The sequence below is a fragment of the Heloderma suspectum genome, chromosome 4 (genome assembly GCF_057233095.1).
Source record: "Heloderma suspectum isolate Gila_16-S chromosome 4, 16-S_ref, whole genome shotgun sequence".
NCBI lineage: Eukaryota > Metazoa > Chordata > Lepidosauria > Squamata > Helodermatidae > Heloderma > Heloderma suspectum.
In genome coordinates this window covers 73,339,630-73,352,717 of record NC_139461.1, presented here as the reverse complement: position 1 = coordinate 73,352,717, position 13,088 = coordinate 73,339,630, and the positions used below count along the sequence as shown (strand labels likewise).

Below are 13,088 nucleotides of genomic sequence, written 5' to 3'. Positions count from 1 at the left end.
GTGAATCCTCCAGATACTTAAGGGGACAGTTCGGGCCTGTGACCTAGAAGCTTACTCTGGAAGGCACACAGACTCTTGATCTAATCTTCTTCTTTCTGCTCTCATGCAGATCTGCTCAAGAGAGAGGGGAGAAGGCAAAGTCTCCCAGTATGCGCCCATACCCTTTGGAGACAAGGTGTCCAACTTTTGTGGCAGGGATCCTCTGCCTTGTACTGGACAACCAGCAGAAATTCAGCAGGTGATGCTTTCCCCAACAGTCAGCTCTGTCCTTATTTCTGGCTATGGAGACCAGAAAATACTGCTCTCGCTTATCTCTAGGAACAAACTGCTCAGTGGAATGCAGTGGAGATGACAACACCAGTGTTGAGGACTTTAGAGCCATTCAGGACTAAGATGTGTTTGAGCAGTTATGACTCCAGGTTTTTGAGGGCCCTTGGGCAAGGCACCTTCAAGGCACTCTCTCAAGTGAGTCTATCTTTTCACTGCCATTGTCACAAGCTGCTATTGCTCCTTATCCTCTTTTGTATCATTGCGACCACTTGCTTGCTTAACAGGCAGAGAGCAAGTAGGCAGTGAACAAGCATGCAGTGGCAACTACTGCTCCTTATTCTTACCACCACCACTGTCTAGGGCAGAGTGAGAGACAAGTGAACAAGAAGATTGCAACGGTGAAGAAGAGGAGCAGGTCCAGTGGATTCTTGTCAGTGGGTCCCTGCTGAGGTTTGGGCCCTCGGCAGGTGCCCCACTTTGCCTACCCTTGACACCCACCCTGTGTTTGAGAGACAAGTTAGGAAGACCAATAGAGGGATGAGTTAGTGTGACTAGCATGTCTAAATTCATTTCAGAAAAATATTTGTGTCTTAGCAAAAGACCAATGTTTAGATAAAACCAAATATTGAAGATCCATTGTTCGGACATTACACTGAAGATGTGTGCCACTGAAGACTCTTCACATATTATGTTATAAAAGGTGGAGTAGGGTGGGATCATACCTGCTGGCCCTGCCTTTGCGCCCTACACATGTTTGTCATAATGTGTGAAAAACTGTGTGCACATTAAAAGTATGTCTGCATAGGCAATGTGGTTGCAACCAGGGAGTCTTGAATATGTAGGATTCCCAAAGCCTACATACGTACAGTTTGTACAGCAGGTAGGGTCTTTCACAGGTTATGCTGAATGCATGTAAGGGCAGTGGTGGTGCCATCATGCCATCATGGTGGTGCCATCAGGTGCCATCCTACATATTCAAGACTCCCTGGTTGCAACCACATTGCCTATGTAGACATACTTTTAATGTGCACACAGTTTTTCACACATTATGACAAACATGTGTAGGGCGCAAAGGCAGGGCCAGCAGGTATGATCCCACCCTACTCCACCTTTTATAACATAATATGTGAAGAGTCTTCAGTGGCACACATCTTCAGTGTAATGTCCGAACAATGGATCTTCAATATTTGGTTTTATCTAAACATTGGTCTTTTGCTACTACTCACCATGCTACAAATGGTCAACATAACATGTGAAGAATCCTTCGGTATACAGAGTATCTTTCAGTGGGCATGCAATCATTTTATTGCTTTGCATATTCAGAGCTTTTCTACACGAGGCTGTTAATCTGCTGTATCTACTTTTGATTTTGTTGCAGAATTGAGATCCAAGCACTACATGAGGATTGTTTCTTTTCCTGCTTTTCTGCTACATAACCTCTAGGCGGCACTGTGGTATCGTGGAATAACGCAAATACATAGGAAATAGCGCTTTCTTGTGCATTCACAGTTAAATGCTGCAGAATTGAGATCCATGCACTACATGAGGATTGTTTCTTTTCCTGCTTTTCTGCTACATAACCTCTAGGCGGCACTGTGGTATCGTGGAATAATGCAAATACATAGGAAATAGCGCTTTCTTGTGCATTCACAGTTAAATGCTGCATTTTCCCTGCTCTAAAAAAACTCACCAAAAGTGCTCTTTAGACACAGAAATGAAACTGGAGGGTCACGACGTTGTCTAAAGAACCCATAAACAATTGTGAGTAGGGAATGATGAGTGCATGATAAATGCCACATGTAGATAAGCCCTCATTCCGCATAATTATGTATGCCGAAGTGAAGAAATTCCTAGAAAATATTCCAGTCATTATCAAAGTGGGGTTGAGGGGAGGAAATAGGCATGCAGGAAATGCTACTAGGGGCTAAAGATCAACAATATGTGCTACATAGACAAATTGCACTATTCTACACTGCTGTCTTGATAGTTTAGCAGATAACTTTGCCACAGATGTGCAGTTATCATGCATTCAACAGTTCACCAATCATATGAAGCCCTCTTCACACATTACTCATGTAAAGGGGACAACTATGCTTAAAGGAGCAGTGGAGTTGCACCTTTGGCTCCTTCCAGCCCTGCTATCCCCGCATTCATGTGGTCATCTGAGTCAAGGAAGCATTTGCATGAAGGCCTCCATGGACAGCAGCTTCCCTGGATTCTAGAACACAACACCAGGGCTGTGGCTTAAGGCGTGATCCCATTGCTCCTTTGAACATGGTTTTCCCCTCACACAAGTAACACATGACGGGGGCTTGTGTGTACAACTGAACAATGATTGGCAGTTTAAATTGATTTGGGTTCTCCTACACTTTGGGTATGAATGCACAATTACACTCATGATTTCAACCATTTGTACATGTGAACACAGAATCATATATCCTGTGCTTGGTGGATGCTATATGAAAATGTATGTTGAGACCAAGGCATGATCATACATAGATGTATGCAGAGCTGCTTGCAACTGCTGAATGCACTGACTCTACTGGGAACTTCCTTGCACAGACACAAGAGGTGTGTCTGTGGCTTTTAATGCAGTTCAGTGCATGTCAACCTAGCAACACTATTATTTATGCAAGGTCTAAAGAACCGTCCAGATAAACTGCAGAACTGGACTCAAGTGCTAACAAATAAAACAGCCATTTCCACGTGGCTATTTGTAATGGCATTAAGTACCAGAAAAGTGTGCAGGATGGATCCATTGACTAAGCAGTTTATGAGCTTAACAAGCACAGTAAACAAGCAAAGTGCAAGTCTGCAACACCTCGGCCCATTTTCACCATCCATTTAGGCAATGCATGAAGATGATGGTAATTTGGCATGGGATCATTGTGTTGATGATAATAAGAACTAGATCTGGTAATTAATAAAAGCAATGATATAATCAAAAAGTGTCATTAGGGCTACAATCCTTGCGTATTTCCTTGGGAGTAGGTCCCATTGAACTCAGTGGGCATACTCTGAAGTAAATATACATAAGATCAGGCTGCAGATAGTCCAATGGGATTTAAATACTGGGGGGGCTCCTTGAAACGCTCACAATATTGTTCATGCAGAATGCTCCAAAGTCACTCCCTGCCCCCTCTTATGATCAATATGGTGTCTTTGAAGCTGATGAAGGCTCAGTTAACAGCCAACATCCATACTGTGTGATACCTTTATTAGGCCAATCAAAAAAATCACAGAAACGTGCACACTTTAAAGATCTCCTGCTTGCACATTTTCTTAATCTTTCAGTTGGCCTAATAAAGGTATTGTACTAATATGAATTTTTCTTATGGTCAACATAGCTACCTTTGGGGTGTTTTTTCCTGTCAACAGTGTAATCCTGTACCTGTTTCCTTAGAAGTAAGTCCCATTGAATCCAATGGGGCTGACTCCCAGATAAGTGGAGATAGAATTACAGCCTAAGTCTGATGTATTTTGCTTGTTCTAATAAGGATATCTCAGCAACATGATAGGATTTTGCAATACCTAGGACACAGTCCTTATTGCCAATTCTAAAAAAATCAAGCCAGCAGGATTTTAACAATAAACCATGCAGATAACAGAAATACAGAGATGCTAAGATGAGGGCTGAGATAATTCAACTGACATAGCAAATTGATTTACATTTCCAGGTCATTTGTCCAGACAGAGTGAGCTAGCAGCCTGAATATTTATTAAAGTAAGTGAATAGAATCTTTGGTCTAATAGAATTATTGGGACTAGATAGGCAACAGGAAGAAATGCAGTGTAACATCTCAGAAACAATCAATGATCATTCGCCACCAGTGACCTTCAAAGTGAAGTTGTTCCATTTCTTTGCGTGGGTTGGCATCTATAGCTTTGAAGATCTCAGAGGCAATACACATTCTGAAGGTTCCTTTTTCTGAGCTGGACTTCTGCCCAAGTATTCATTTACTTAAACGTATTGCCTGCTTTATCCAAAGTCCCAAGGAGAGCAACAACTATGGTTAAAATGTCAAGCCTGATTTATAAATATGAATAGATACATCATATACTTTAATATTATATAAATATGAATAGACCATGTTGGAGATGGTGTAATTCAATTTGCTTTCCTTGGTTCTAGCCCTAAACACACTTCAGCTACAATCCTAAACATGCGTACTAAACACACTTCAGCTACAATCCTAAACATGCGTACTAAACACACTTCCCATAGGACACAATGGGAACGACTTCCAATTTACTCATAAATCAATATTAGGGTCAGCTGGGTCTACTTACACTATGGTATAAACCTATGTATGTCTACTCAGAAGTAAATCTAGCTGAATTCAATGGGACTAACTCTCAGATAACTTGATGTAGGATTGGTGCCTTCTTTATTGTGTGCCTTGAGGTCAACAAATGATTTTTGAACAATTTTTTTAGTACAATAATGGAACAAAAAGTTATGATTCCTTCAGTTCCAAAAAGAGTTTCTTGCAATCCAATCATATATAGGTCTACTGAAAAGTAAGTCTCATTGAGTCCAGTGAACCTTGCTCCCAGGTAAGGATTAAGGATTGCAGCCTTAATGAAAGAAAATATTTGCTGATATATATGTTAGATTTAAAACTGATCATAGATACTAATCAACATGCAAATTGTCTTCTTGGTGGATGTATCTTATACCACTTTTAGGATATGTTTGTGAATAGATAAAGACAAGCAAAATATCTTTCAGGATATATTTCAGTAAAGTCGCATAGTGAAATATCATTAGAAATCTATTCTACATGTATTTGATGAGAGACCCAGTCCCTGCCTTCTACTGGAGCGATACTGTTATGCGTCTAGAAATTGTGCATACAAAATATAAAATTAAATGAAATACAACAAGAAAGTGGCCAACAGGATTACTACATACGTCACACTTGGAGATGTGGGAGAGAAGTGCATAGCAACTGGAAAACAGCTTATATAGTAAACAAAAAATAATTCATTTCAAGAACAATACTGACTCCCAGGGAGGTGCTGTTATTAGAAACTTGTATTCTAACTAGCAGCGGGTGGACTTCAAATGCTTTGGAATCCAGATAATCCACTAGGTGCTTGCATATTTGTGGATTAGTCTATGTTTCCATGAACACCCTTCCTTTCCCCTGTGAGGAAGCCTGACTCCCCACACTAATCCTTAGCCCTCATCTGACTCCCAACAGGCAACTCTTTTCATCACAGGCCTTAAGTGCACCAATTCTAACTACCTTTAAACCATGTGTTGCCTTAAAGAATGAATGCCACCAAGGACTATGAACTGACACTTTCTTTGTGATCATCTAAGGCAGGTTTGGATATAAGGTAGATCTCCAGATGTTGGGGACATCAACTTCCAGCATTCCTGACCATTGCCCATGCTGGCAGAGGCTTCTGGAAGTTGAAGGCTAAAATATCTGAAGAGAAGCCTTCTTCCCACCCCTGAGCTAAGCAATTCTTGTTAGCACTGGAATCAAAGTTAACCCCTAGTAACATTGGGGCTCCTTGTATGTGTGGGAGCTCCAGGGCTTTCATGGTCACTTCAGCGATAAGGCAAGATTCACACACGCTTTCCACTGCATGGGAATGTAGGAAGCTGCCTTAGACATAATCAGAGTACTACTGCATTTAGCTCATTGTTGTCTACTGCACTGACTGGCAGTGGCTCATCAGGGTTTCAGACAGGAATCTTTCCCAGTCATTGAACGTGAGACCTTTTGCACGCAAAATATGTGCTCTACCACTGAGCTCTCCCTGCCTGCACACGTGGAACCTTCATATGCACACTGGAGCACACCTGGAGCTCTCGTATGAGTGTCCCAGCCAGTTTGCTAATTTGCCCCATTCAGTTGCATGGGACTTAAGCACACCTTCCTCTGGATATGTACCCATATGTACACTGTGAGTCTATTGACTGGATTGCTTGCATCAGCACCAATAGCAGCAAACAAAATGTATACATAGAGGCCTCAATCCAGACTGTGCTAATTTCACCTAGCTCCTGTTGAAACCAATGGGGCTTAAGTTTGTTACAACTAACTTGCTCCACTGCTTTCAACAGGATGTAGGTGCAACCAACTTCCTCTGGTCCAGGTCCAATACATAATTCAGCCAGAACTGTGTTTCCAACTGAATATGTGTTATAAACAAAAATAGCTCTTAGATCTGATTTTTAGGAAGGTAATATTTTAAAAATAAAAGAACTTAAGAACTTAAGACACACACACACACACACACACATACATATATATATAAAAGCTGGTGATAAATGGACAGTGGTAGCATATCTTACAACAATGACAATTTTTGGTATACATGAATGCAAGTGTGTCCATCATTATATGTCATGGTGTGCTATGTGATATGGGGGAGGGCTAGAAAAAAGAAAGGGGAAATATCCTTGTTCCAGTAGAATCCTGCATCAGTTCTGCAAGGGAAGGAATGCTGGTTGTCTTAATAATGCTATAACCAAATACATGTAGGTTATCACAGACTCATCTGACTCCAACACAGGAGATTATGGGAGGATATAGGAGGAAGGCATACTTATGATATGACTCCTCAGTCAGGAAGAGCTGTCTGGGGATGCTGGGAACTGTCCTCCAATACATTTGGAGGGCATCAGGTTGGGGAGGCTGATCTACAGATTCAACAGCTTGTGTTTTCATGGTAGAGAAATAACCGTGATCACTTGCTTTAAAAAAGCATAGCAGCAAGGGGAAAGTTTTAAAAGCTGTTAATTATATGGGAAGGGGGAGTCAGTTCTTCATTGGAGGGAGATTCCCCTGAGCTATTACATTCAGTGGTATCACACTGAAACCCCAGTTGATAATTGTTTTTGTGGGATAACTACCATCTTCTGTAATGTAGACTACTTCCAAATATGAATTGGAAGGTACAAAATGGCCAAAGTTAACCTTCGCCCAAGCACCTGGTATGGATGAGCCCTGAGGAAAATCCCAGAATATTGTTTTGAAATAATGTCAATTAAAACTCCTGATGGTCCACTGCAGTAAAGCAGGAGCTACCATGCACAAAGTACCCATATCAGAAAATATAGACAGAAGAATGCAGGCAAGACTGCTTCCAAATTGCAAGTTACCACAAGCAAGACAGGATGGCTGTTATAAACGCATTGTGGGCATTCCACAGCCAGTCAAATCTAAGCAAACAACCATTGCTTAACATCTTTTTTTCCACTTATGATGTCCTGACAGCCTAATCCCAATAGGCAAGGTTCATGTTTATGTGGGTTACTGATTCTCTTACTCCCAGCGCCTGTGTAGTTCTTCCTTCCACATAGTATAATCCCATGGATTTCTGAGAGAGGCCAATGGATGGAAGAACTGCACAGCTGGACTGCTTACTAAGTAAATAATCAGAATCAGCAGGTTTAGAGTCATATGGGCACCTGATAAGTAGCCTGTTTTGTAGTAGGATGGAGTATAAAAATCCAAACCCCATGGGCCTTTAGCCGCTGGCAGAGGCTCACCGACTACACACACAATGGCTTCCTCCTCTCTGCTTCTCATTTGTTTGGCTGCAATGGTGTATCTCACTGAAGCTGCACCACTAGTAAGTATTGCGTTAGTGGTACAGTGGCTAATTGGGAGGTAAAGTGTGATTGTTCCACAAGTGTATTAGAAAATCGGTACCATAGACAGACATGCTGATCCATAGTGAACTTCCCCAATCTTTAGGTGGCTGCATTGTTAACTAAGGTTCCTTTCCTGTTGCCAGTGCTTGGCTCATTTTGGAGACACATTCCATTTGTGAAAATAACATGCATCAAACTGCCAACAACTGCTAATTAATAGTGTTGGCGGGGGGGACTAAAAGATGGAGTTTGAAATGTTGGCATTTCAACATTTGCCACAGTGTAATGTATTCTGTCTGGTACATACAGGGATGCTGACAGTTTCACCTCTCAAATAGATATCAATCGTTTGGAAAATTTGCCCATAAATTTCAAAGGTTTTTTTACTATACAGTGCAGAAAATTGTATCATCTGTGAGACCTGCCATTTACACATGCAAAAGTAGATACATTGCTTACGTTTGTTGTCAGCTTTAAAATATAATAGCTCTGTATTGGTGTTTAACATATGCATATTTAAAACGTGTATACGTTTGTGTGTGTGCGCGCACACACATGCATGCGTGTGTATAATCATTACCCTTAAATCCTAAATTTCTGCTGCTCTTTGAGTAACTTAATGTTAACTCTTTTCTGTTCTATTATATGCTTTATAGTTTCCTCTTTTTTTGTAATAACTTTATTCAAAAGCATTTAAGAAGTTAGCGCCAAGGCAAATGTCTTATCTTGGCTCTCACAAATCTCAATGTGGTCTATGTAAGTGGTGAATCTGTTCATTGTTTACAGTTCATCTTCTAATTTCTACAGTGAAAATCATTTTTTACTTCTGTCTACAAGGAGTAGTGAAGTTTGCTTCTCTGTGATTTGCATCATCAACCACATAATTAAGAATCCATGGCACAATGCTCAAAAGTCAAAATCTAGAACTATGGTTGTGCTGAACGAATATTCATAAATAACTCAAGCCCCATTGAGGGACTGCCTTTAAATCAGTGGAGGAGGGTAGAAACTGGGGTTGGGGGGAGAAACCGGTATTCTTTTTCAAGAAATATGAGTCAACAGAAATCTATTAAGAACAAAGCTTGAACTGACCTATCTTTTTCTTTTGTGCCTGTTTTTAGATACCCATATTTAGTAGGCAATTTGTGAGCTGCATAGTAAATGTTTATGTAAATATCACTTACGCTAATCCCTAACGCTAGCTAAATTCCCCCCACCACTACCAAATCTAGGAAGTGTACAGGCAGACGAATAATTTGTAATGTGCTCCTTTGTGCCCACAAAACAGCCTGTGCACCACAGACACACAGTGATAGATATTTTCTTCTGCCTTATCATCAAGGTAACCCATGGTTCCATTGACTCCAAGTGCCCTCTTATGGTGAAAGTCCTTGATGCAGTTCGAGGAAGTGCAGCTACCAGCCTAATCGTAAGAGTGTCCAAACAGGCTGAAGATGGAACCTGGAAAGAGTTTGCTAATGGGTAAGCTGTACTGTATGCAAAGTGTCTTGAACCGCAAGTTGGACTTGTTAAGCCTGGTCTCCCAAATTGCACATATGCAACACAAGCATGTCACCCACAAACCTTCACTTCCAAGCCTCATTATTATTTTTAAAGGCTTATATAGATTATCAATATTTTCCCAAAGCAATAGGGACAACTTCCCACCTTAACACTATGGGGACACTACCTGCCATCCTGTATGAGTAAGGTGAAAACTGTAAAAATGTGATGGGGCTGCTTATAACTAGAGACCTTCAAATTGTATATGCATCAATACAGGAAAACACCTGTCTCGATGAGCTACGACATTTTCGGTAGGACTGCCTAAATTATCAATATCCCTTTTCTATTAGGTTCTTTACGTGACTTAGGTGAGCTGATGGTAGTCACATTATATTCCATTTAACTAATAGCCCAATCTCCCAAGCCCTATTCAGAAGGCTACTACAATTCATGGTATCAAAAGTCAATACAAGATCCCTGAGAACTAGCAGAATCACATTCCCCAACCTTCTCCCTTTCAGGTCCTCAGTCAGGGAGACCAAGAAAGTTTATTTGCTGAAACCAGATTGAAATGGATCCAGATAATCAGTTTTGTCCTGGAGTTACATGGCAATGATCCATTCAAGCACCATGCCCAAGAAAGAGATACTTGCCAACTGAGCAATAGTTATTTCAGTCCTCAGGGTCCAAGGAGGGTTTCTTGTAGCCTTACAACTGCATCCTTTGGTTCTAATAGATTAATTTATTACCTCCTGGACCCATCCAGTCACCCCTTCTGCTAAATATAAGCCAAGTAAGGGAAGAATCAAGTAAGCATGTGGTAGGCCATGCTCCTCCAAACACCTTGCCCATATCCTGAGGCCTCAACTAAGTTCAGAGGATTGTGCTCAAGTGCGGGTGCAATGCCGTATCTGTGGCCTCTGACAGCTGTTCAAACCAGCAGTTAGCTCCTGCCCACCTCCGAGTGCTGCAGCTCAAGCAGATGTAAAAGTTCAGGCAGAATGTGATTCTGCTTACTTCCCTGAATGAAAGCAGCTTGTTCTGAAATAAGTTAATTTCAAGGCAAACTTTGCATTCTCGTTGCATTCAGTGTAGTTTACTTCCAGGTAAAAGGATATAGATTGCAACTTAAACCCTCTTAAATCCCAGCACTTCTACCTAATTATCATGTTGATTAGGATTTTATTATGTTCATCACAAAAAAAAAAAATCAGTATTTCCCTACGTCTCAGATCCAGTGCCCTACAAGCACTCCAATGTACACAAAGGACTAGTCCCTAATAATTTGGTTTCCCCATTCACTTCAGCAGAGGGCAGCACTACCCAAAGGGATGTGAAATGAAATGCATGCAGAAAGAAGGGGCAGGGGACGTTGGAGCTTCATGTGTGAATCAAAAAACCCTATACACATGGATCCAAATTTAGAGTAGACCCATTGAAATCAATGCAATGTAGTCATAATTCAGTTTGGCTACGTTAATCATGCCTTAGTTTGGATCCAGCCTATGGTGTTGTATCAGAATAAATGCATACGCCATATATTCAGAAAATATATCATCCGTAATACTTTTATATATTTGTATTATAGGAAAACAAATGAATTTGGGGAAATCCATGAGCTTACAACAGATGAACAATTTGTAGAAGGTCTGTACAAGGTGGAGTTTGACACCAGCACATATTGGAGGGCATTCGGCATTTCCTCATTTCATGAATATGCTGATGTGAGTATTTAGAATTATTTTTTCATATGTAATACAAACCACTAAAAGATAGTTTTTATCCCTTATTTGTTTCCAAAGGGACAACTGTGCAAAAGTGGTGGTGTGGAGAGAAAAGTGCAAGCTGAAGCACTTGGCATGTGTAGACTGCAGGGACTAGCTATATTTCTGAAAGTGTCTGATCTCCTAAATAAACTTCATACAAATCTGCCCTTAAGGCTACCACACACTCACCATAGTCAGAACCATTGAACCCATGCATTTGAATATACCCATTTAGCTGGACTACATCTTGTAACCAAAATTGGCTTCACTAAAAGAAGACATGTTTTACACCTGAAAGAAGTAATGTGTGTCATTTACTAAAGGTGCAATCCTATGCATATTTAGACAGAAAAAAGTACTACAAAACCTAGCATTCCCCAGCCAGCATGGCTGGCTGATGAATGATGGGACTTGTAGGACGTAGAATTGTAGAAACAAAGTAGTGTTAAAAGGGGCCTATAAGACCCTCGAGTCCAACCCCCTGCTCAATGCAGGAATCCAAGTCAGAGCATCCCTGACAGATGGCTGTCCAGCCTCGTCTTGAATGCCTCCAGTGTGGGAGAGCCCACCACCTCCCTAGGTAATTGGTTCAATTGTCGTATTGCTCTAACAGTCAGGAAGTTTTTCCTCATGTTCAGCCAGATTGCACCCTAAGTCAGCTTTTGTTGGTTAGTCATTACAAGCTTTCCAGCTTAACCTCTACATTTATACAGACTTTCTAGTGCCTGGGCTACGTAAGAAGAACAGGCCATGGAAAGTAAATGGATTTTGCGAAAGAAGGTTTCTGCTGTTTTCCAGACAAACGTTTAGTTTATATTCTGCTTGATGGTTGTCAAGCACTGCTATTTCTCCTTATTTTCTCCAAAATACTCCTTAAATTTTGCAGACAGCTTCAGAATGAAAAAAAAAAGTTATAGTGGGACACTGATGCAAGATTCTCAAAAACAATGTGAATCCTCGTAATATGTATTTTTCTTGTGCAATGAGGAAACTTGCTTTGAATAACTAACAGTGTGAAAACAAGGCATGTTTCTCACTGATCAATGACAATGGAAAGCAATACAATCTTTCATGAATTCTTCATGATATTCAGAACTAAAAAACCAACAGTTTTGCAACTGAAGTTAGTGTACTTATGGATCCACTATATCACACTGTCTTCCTGAATTTTTAAGTTGTGTTAACTGAAATCTAAACATAATTTCTCTATCAAACAGTTTATTTTCCTGATAGGAACTCTGATGTGAACACAATATTTTCCCCACTTGCAAGGATATTCCTATTTATTTTAAAGAAGGGAACCAATATACATGTTATCTGTGTGTGTATATAGATGTTCCTTTTATTGAAATGAATGCGGTAGTCCAAGAATACTAGAGTTCCACATATAGATAGGAGTAACTGGATGGTTTATAGATCAGGGTAACTGAATGTGGATCAACAATTTTTAATGTAAGAAAACTATCAACGTTCTACAGGTTTTTACAGTAAAAAAAAAAAAAAAAGTACTGTACTCCCAGCTAAGTGTTTTCCTTTTACAGGTGGTTTTTACAGCTAATGATTCTGGTCATCGTCATTACACCATTGCTGCTCTTCTTAGTCCCTATTCTTATTCAACCACAGCTGTTGTCACTGACCCAAAGGAATGAGACCATATGCTACTCTGACAAAGTTCTCTCTGCTGTTCCACTTGTGTAGAATTATTTTAAAGGAGACAGTTAATTTGTGTAATCAGTGGCTTGTTTACTACAGTAGCATCTAGCACTGACATCTTGGCTAAACCTTTTGAAATGCATCAATAAATATTTCTTCTCTAAACATTTTCGGTGTCATTTATATGTACTATAAACAAGACAATTTTATTTAAACTAATATATGAAACACACAATACCCCTTCTCCATCATTATAGCTCTGTCTCTAAGTTCCA

At 40.3% G+C, this 13,088-nt stretch overlaps 1 protein-coding gene across 1 annotated transcript; it reads left to right on the top strand.

The window, feature by feature from the left end:
- Window positions 1–7,797: 7,797 nt before the first annotated feature.
- TTR (transthyretin) lies at window positions 7,798–12,809 on the top strand. The gene is made up of 4 exons (XM_084848094.1): window positions 7,798–7,866; window positions 9,231–9,370; window positions 10,983–11,118; window positions 12,702–12,809. The coding sequence occupies exons 1-4, from the start codon at window positions 7,798–7,800 to the stop codon at window positions 12,807–12,809; spliced, it is 453 nt and encodes a 150-aa protein (XP_084704220.1).
- Window positions 12,810–13,088: the final 279 nt, after the last annotated feature.

Excerpts from the sequence above, each read along its gene's own strand:
- TTR (XM_084848094.1), top strand. The coding sequence starts at position 7,798 with ATGGCTTCCTCCTCTCTGCTTCTCATTTGTTTGGCTGCAATGGTGTAT. Across the intron at positions 7,867-9,230 it reads TCACTGAAGCTGCACCACTA|GTAACCCATGGTTCCATTGA; the intron begins GTAAGTATTGCG and ends CTTATCATCAAG. Across the intron at positions 9,371-10,982 it reads TGGAAAGAGTTTGCTAATGG|GAAAACAAATGAATTTGGGG; the intron begins GTAAGCTGTACT and ends TTTGTATTATAG.